This window comes from Sminthopsis crassicaudata, chromosome 3 (genome assembly GCF_048593235.1).
Source record: "Sminthopsis crassicaudata isolate SCR6 chromosome 3, ASM4859323v1, whole genome shotgun sequence".
Lineage (NCBI taxonomy): Eukaryota > Metazoa > Chordata > Mammalia > Dasyuromorphia > Dasyuridae > Sminthopsis > Sminthopsis crassicaudata.
In genome coordinates, this window is record NC_133619.1 from 583,090,037 (window position 1) to 583,097,885 (window position 7,849).

A 7,849-nucleotide genomic window follows, 5' to 3' on the forward strand; every position below is an offset into this window, starting at 1 on the left:
TTAAAGAAGGTGAATCTCTACTGGCTATTTGGCAGCCTAAGAGTAGATATTATTTGCCAATAGGGCAAGAGGAATGGTGTGTCACCAAATTAGTTTATAAGGAACACAAAGGTGGCTTTGCAATGTTAGGTCTAACCATCAAATTATTTTCTACCCTAGATATGTTCTTCATTGGCCTAGAAAACATGATTGAAATTCCACCATTAGAGATAATTTTTTTAAAATTTGGTTGTTTTGTGTGTGTTTTTTTTAATTAATTCTTTCCATTTTCTCTTGGTTTTATATAGAATGATCCCACATTCAGTTCTCCCTTTAAGTCACTTTTAAAGAGATTTTCCTTTCTAACAAGAGAAGAAGAGAAGGACTACAGGAGAAAATAATCTGAAAGGTAAGACTGAGAAGGTCCTGTGTGTTAGTATTTATAGAAAAAGGCCTAGAACACTAAAGGGAAATATGCATTCTTTCCCAGAAATGATCTCATTTTGAACAAGAGGTATTAGCTTTTTTATGTTTTTTAAACTTTTGAGATAATTTCTCATGTACTTTCTTGCACCAGTCTAATGTCAGAAGCTGTGCTTCAGTGAAGAAACGTCTTGTCACCTAATACAAAGATTATATATTAGACATATTGTCTTTGGTCACAGAAAATAGGCCCAACATATGAAAGTTAGAAAAAAGAAAGTTTAAGTTTTCTACAAAGGAGAAAATAGAATGGACTCAAAAGCTAGCAGGTTTTTGCCACTGGAAATAATCACCAAAACTTGAATGACTCCACCTTAGCTATGTTATTGAAGGGATTATCTTTCAGATATGAGTTGTTCTTAATGTCTCTGTTGTTACTTGCAACACTGAAATTTTATTCCCTTTGAAAATGAAAAATACCCTATAGTTTGTGAAGGATCATTTGTGAAACATTTATTAAACATTTTTATTCTGTGTTTCTTACCTCCAACCTTTTACATTTACTTTATAAGTCCACTTTATAGATTTTAAAAGATTAGTATAATATTTTCTAGAAGAAAGATAGGATAAGGTGAAGGAATATCTTAGATCTTCTTTCAGAGAATATACTAGGGTTTAATCCTTCTTAGATTCTGAAGTGTGAAAGTAATTTGAATTTTAAATTTTATACTCTGTGGCCTATACCAAGTGCCATTTGGTCCATATCTAGCTTTCATTCTTTTTTTTTTTTTTTTAAGTTTTTAATTTTCAAAATATATGCTTAGTTTTCAACATTCACCCTTGCAAAATTTTGTGTTCCAATTTTTTTTCTTCCTCCTTCCTCTATACTCTCCCCAGATAGCAAGTAATCTAATATATGTTAAGCATGTGCAATACATATTTCCACAATTATCATAGTGCACAGGAAAAATCAGATCAATAAGGAAAAAATGAGAAAAACAAAATGCAAGCAAACAACAACAAAAATGGTGAAAATACTATGTTGTGATCCACATTCAATCTACATAGCCCTCTGTCCAGATGCAGATGGCTCTCTCTATCATAAAACCATTGGAACTAGTCTGAATCACCTAGTTATTTAAAGGAACCACATCCATCAGAATCGATCATAACATAACCTTGTTGTTGCTGTACTTTTGCATATCTAGCTTTCTAAGAGAAGAGACTAAATGGGGTCTGGACACATGCCATGGGAAAATAAGTTGTTGCAAGGTACCCAACACAACTATTAATTCAGTAAAATTTAATAGTCTCCCCTTTTTATATCCCTCTATTATTATGTTCTCTCCATCCTGTATCATGCCCAGTGCCAAAGCAGAAGGTCTTTTATTTATTGTCCCTCACAACATTCACAACAACTCTGAGGGCAATAATTGATTCCTGAATGCCAGTCAGTGGATTTCCCTCCAGAGGCATCAACAAAATCAAAACATTCATCTTAAGGAATGAGGTTCTTAAGGAATGGAATTTGGAATATCAGTTCATGTAAAGAGATGAGCTAGACTCTGTGTGTGTGTGTGTGTGTGTGTGCATGTTGAACATTATGACCTTCCTACTATCAGACATCATGTCAATCAACAATATAGATTAGCTATGGCTTGGGGTGTCTTGATCTTTAGGTCACACAATGTATATTTATGTACATAACTATTAAGCCCTTCCTGTTGCCTTCCTCTTTTAAGTGGTTGTTGCCCACCATGTTGGGTTGCAATAAATAGCTAGATCAAATGGAAGCCAATTGTTCTTAATTTTCTTATATAGTAGTCATGCAATGGTTTAGAGTTGTGCCAGATGCCTATTGATAAGCAGGCTCTAAAAATGAGATAAAACATTCAAGTGGGCAGTACTAGTCTGGACCTCACTACAATTTAAGAATTTCCTCATTGTTTCTTATTTCTTGATTCTAATGTACTGTGTAGAGAAACCTAACCCAAAATTATAAACTGAAACTGATCTTCATAAATGCCTCTGTGAATCATAATGAAAGCTTAAGGGATAGAGAACTAAGCCAACAGAGTATACCCACCATATTACAATTTCTTCCAACCCATGATGAATCACTTCTTTGTATTCACTCAATTTTTCTCACCAAAGCAAGGGGTTTGATACAAGAGTATACCAATACATTTCATATAATTGGGTTCCCTTAAATATTCTAAAATTAATAGCAGAAAAATCAACTGCCACTAAATTCAGCTGATTTCTAGAGGTCTAAGACTTATAAGGGATTGTTCTAAAAAAATCTCCCATGAAAGGAGAAGGCAAGGGATTCTATTCTATTCTATTTTTTAATTACAGATATTTTAGGGAATGCTTCTCCGGAATTTTTTTTCAGGGAAAAAAGTGTAACAAATCATTTTAAATCTGGATTTTTGCTCCTTATTTATCCCATTCTCAATCATTTCCACTCTCTGGATGCTTAAGGCCTCCTTAAGGCATCTCATATATCCTGACAGAATGAAATAACAGAGTTTTTGAAGTAAGAAGATGTCCTAGGAGCCTTCCTTCAGACTGTGATCAGCCTCCAAGAACCTACTCTCAAGACCTACGACTATCAAACAGCTGATCTGGCTAATTTTCCAAGTATTTGTGCAGAGGCTGAATCATAATTTCTCAGGTATATAAAACAAGGAATTCTGCTTTCATTAGTAATTGTACTAAATTACTCCCTTCATACCTCCCTAATTTCTTCATCCCTTATCTGTAATTTTATTAGTTTAAGGAATTTCTACTGTAGAAACTCCTCCTCCCAATATAGATCAATAACATACTCATAATGTATGTAGTCATAGAAAGTTTCCTGGAACACTGAGAGGCTAATAGATTTTTCCATACTTATACTGCTAGTAAACATCAGGGGAAGGAAGTAAACCCTGGTCTTTTATGCTAGGTTTAATTGTATATCCACTGTACTATAATGCCCAGACTAGTTCCCTGGATCAGCCAGAGTCAGGCTAAATCAAAGTTCTTGGTCTTTAGGGAGAGAAGTGAAGGAAGCAGGCAAGTTGCCATGGGGCTTGCCAAAGATGTATCCTGGGTTCTAGAGTCTGGAGTCTCCAGCTTCTCTCCCCCTCATCCTGCCACTAAGTGACTCTGACTTCTCTTCCCTAGCCCTCCAATCCTTGCCTACAATTATCTCAACACTAAACATTCAGCAAGCACCAATGGTGAGCAGAACTATCACATCACCATCTCATCTAAATAGTTATATAGAGCCATTATTTCATATCGAATAGATAATTAGCCTTAAATGCTGGGTTGCCTGATTTAAGCATACCTTTTTGGAGTTTCAGCCCTCTACACTATACCATAATACATCTTTTAACATGTCTTGCCAATTTAAAATAGCATTTAGTCCGGAAAGAGAGTCAGCAATGGGAAGAGAAACATAGTTGCCAATTGTGCTTATTTCCTAAGGAAGAATTAACAGAAATTACTCAAAGGGATTGTGTGCACACACATAACCCCCCCCTCTCTCCTTCCATCCCTCCTCCCTATTCTTCCCCCCTCTCTCTATAGCTCCCTCTCTCCCTTCTTTCATATTTCTCTCTCTCTCTCTCTCTCTCTCTCCTCTCTCTCTCTCTCTCTCTCTCTCTCTCTCTGTCTTTGTCTCTCCCTCTCTCTCTCTCCCTCTCTCCCTGTCTCTCTCTCTCTGTGTGTGTCTCTCTCTCTCTGTCTTTGTCTCTCTCTCTCTCTCTCTCTCTCTCTCTCTCTCTCTCTCTCTCTCTCTGTCTTTGTCTCTCTCTCTCTCTCTCTGTCTTTGTCTCTCTCTCTCTCTCTCTCTCTCTCTCTCTCTGTCTTTGTCTCTCTCTCTCTCTCTCTCTCTCTCTCTCTGTCTTTGTCTCTCTCTCTCTCTCTCGTCTTTGTCTCTCTCTCTCTCTCTCTCTCTCTGTCTTTGTCTCTCTCTCTGTCTGTCTTTGTCTCTCTCTCTCTCTCTCTCTCTCTCTCTCTCTCTCTCTCTCTCTCTCTCTCTCTCTCTCTCTCTCTCTCTCTCTCTCTCTCACCTCTCTTCTCCTATTTCCATGTAGTATTATTGCCAGAGTCAAGAAAAAGAAAGCAGAGATAAGAAAAAAAATTAGATTGACTCCCTGGATTGGTTCTTCCTTTAGTCTTTTCAATAACTGTGAATTATGTGAAAGTCTGTGTTTAGAGAACTTACTTTCTAATTGCACTGGAAGATCCAGTAAACAATGCATAAGGAGAAAAACATGCAGTCAGTTGTCCAAATGTGAAAAGGATAAATGAAGAATAAGAGAAAGTGAGCTGGGGAAGCAGAATATGTCATAGAAAACTGGTAGAATGGCTTGGTAGGCAATGATTGATCTGGGTGAATTAAGTATGGAGAGGAGATAATTGTGAAAGGAGAACCAAAAGAACTTCTAATATAGTCATGGTCCTATTGGGGTAGAGTTAACTTGAAATATATAGAGAGTTGGTAAGCATAAAAAACCTGCTTATTTTGATTATTATAAGCTCAGGGAACAACATGAATATAAAGAAAACTAGGAAAAATCTATAAACCCAAGAAATTTCAAGAGAAATTAATATGGAGGGGTAGGGCCTGGATTTAGGGGTACTTACTGTAGGGTCTTTGACTCATTTGTGTCCTGAATGAGTAAACCTGATCTTTTTGTCTACAGTGATTTGTATTCTGGTTGTTGCTAAACCAACTAGATCAAAAGTATGTCACTTATGAGTACAGAGAAAAAGATTTATAAATATAAATGAGAAGCCTGAGCATAATTATGCTATTTGAGCATTACTATAGAAACTTATAAAAGCAATAGAGGGAAAAGGGTAAAGGGATAGAGGTAATTAGACTAATTTGATGAGGGAAATGAAGATTAACTATAAAATAAAGGAATTTGAGGATGAAGGTCTAGGACAATAGAATAAAGGACACGGTAGTATCGATGATATAATATAGATGAAATGAGGGATAAAGATGGAAAATAGAAAATATGATAGACCAAAGATATACAGTTCACGTGTAAAATGACAACCTCTTATTTTTAAGTCAACAGATCAGACGAAGAAAGAGAAAATTATAAAGCAATCCCTCTTAGCAGTTGTGGTTCTTCAGTTCAATCTTGACATTGATCATGGTAATGACCAATGGCACAGTCTTTATGCCATCCATACTGACACTGATTGGGATTCCTGGCCTGGAGTCTGTGCAGTGCTGGATTGGGATTCCATTCTGTGGTATATATGTAATTTCCCTTATTGGGAATTATATCCTTCTGGTGATCATTAAATCTGAGCATACTCTTCACAAGCCCATGTACCTTTTTCTGGCCATGTTGGGAATCACTGACATTGCTCTTAGCACTTGCATCCTTCCCAAGATGTTAGGTATCTTTTGGTTTCATATGCAGGAGATCCAATTTGATGTATGTTTACTGCAGATGTGGCTAATTCACACATTCCAGTGCATAGAGTCTGGCATCCTCTTGGCCATGGCTGTGGACCGCTACGTAGCCATCTGTGACCCTCTGAGACATGCCACCATATTCACCTCTCAACTCCTCACTCAGATAGGAATTGGGGTCACTCTAAGAGCAGGTATTCTCATGGCCCCATGCCTTTTGCTAATCAAATGTCGACTAAAATATTACCTAACTACTGTCATCTCTCATTCATACTGTGAACATATGGCCATTGTGAAGCTAGCTGCTGGGAACATACAAGTTAACAAGGCTTATGGTCTGTTTGTGGCTTTTTCCATCCTGGGACTTGATGTCATCTTGATTCTTTTGTCCTATATTCGGATTTTTATTGCAGTCTTCCATCTGCCCCAGAAGGAGGCTCGACTCAAGGCCTTCAATACTTGCATTGCCCACATTTTTGTCTTTTTGGAGTTCTACATTCTTGCCTTCTTCTCTTTTTTTACTCACAGGTTTGGGTTCCATATTCCTCCCTATATCCACATCCTTCTCTCTAACCTCTATCTCCTAGTTCCACCTCTTCTTAACCCTATTGTTTATGGAGTAAAGACCAAGGAGATCAGGGATCAGGTAATGAAATTCATCACTTTCAAGAACCCAGACTAATCCTTTGTCTTTCAAGAAGGTAAAGAATAATCAAAAGATAGCTAGAGAATGTTATAAGTCTATTCTTTTTCTTAGTTATGTGGATCCTGAGATACATCACTTTTGCCAGAGTTTTCTTGCTAAGAGTAATGAGCACAGTGACTATCATCTTTGATTACTCCAAGGAAAATTGATGGTTAAATCAACATAGAGCTTATAACTTCATGCATGGTTAGGACATGGTTCATACCAAGATATCATCACAGTTGTTGTTCACCTTCATATTCCAGATCAAAAAGTTCCTGTTCACACTTGTGACTGATGATGGATTTTTAGGGGTTATCTCAACTAAAAATGTTGGCCTCCAAGAGCCAATATCTTCTCTCATGGTACTTTGCAGAACTCATTTAGTTCAGGCTTTTGACTCATAAATCTAATCATTATCTTAAAAATAGAAACTTAGAGCTGAAAGATCATTCTGATATTGAAAACCTTTCTCATTTAGCCCCCACTTGCTTTTTTCTCTTTATGAAATTTCCATTTTAATCAAGTAGATATGATGGTTATTTCCCATAAATGAGATTCCTTATTCTGCCTCCATGACTTTTTGAACAGGTACTTTAAAATGTACTTGTTCCTCCCCTCCAGGTGCCTCACCTAATCCCCTTTAAAGTATCATTCAGGTACTATTTCTTCCATAAGACCTTCCCTCTTAAAATTAGAATATAAATTCCTTGAAGATAAAAACTCTTTTGGCCTTATATCTCCCATAATACATCATTCCTTGCCATAACAGACCCTTGAAATTTCAGATCATAGATTTGCATATAGAAACAGATCTGAAGAGGTAAGGGACCTCAGAGACCATTTCCTCTTTCATTTGTTCAAATGAGGAAACTGAGACCCAGGGAAGTGGTGACTTGAATGAAGTATTAATCAATTAATAAAGTATTGAATAAAGTCAGAAGCAGACTTTTAAAGCAAGCCGAAGGACTCAGAAAATGAGCACTGATTTTGAAAGGTCAGCTCTAAATCACTTTCAAAAACCCAGAATTAAAATTCTACCTCTGGTTGTCTGCTATAGAAAATTATTTGTGAAAATATGCTTTTCTTACTTGTATTCTCATTAAAGATAGGATTGTAGGGTATTTCATAAAGGTTCTGTGAAGATGAGAAAATAGGCATAGGAATAATGAATTATTGATTAACTGGCTTATTTCTTGCCTATCTCATATAGTAGTAATATAATCCACATTTCCCCCAATTTTTTCCTGAGGCAATTGGGATTAAATGACTTGGTAGGGCCATACAGCCAGGAAGTGTTAAGTATTTTAGACCAGATTTGAATTCAGGAC

At 36.6% G+C, this 7,849-nt stretch overlaps 1 protein-coding gene across 1 annotated transcript; it reads left to right on the forward strand.

Annotated features, from left to right (window-relative positions):
- Positions 1-5,564: 5,564 nt before the first annotated feature.
- LOC141562482 (olfactory receptor 52A5-like) lies at positions 5,565-6,515 on the forward strand. The gene has a single exon (XM_074302510.1). The coding sequence runs from the start codon at positions 5,565-5,567 to the stop codon at positions 6,513-6,515; it is 951 nt and encodes a 316-aa protein (XP_074158611.1).
- The last annotated feature ends 1,334 nt before the right edge of the window (positions 6,516-7,849 follow it).

Bases quoted from the DNA above. Each gene is read 5' to 3' on its own strand.
- LOC141562482 (XM_074302510.1), top strand. From the start codon at position 5,565: ATGGTAATGACCAATGGCACAGTCTTTATGCCATCCATACTGACACTG.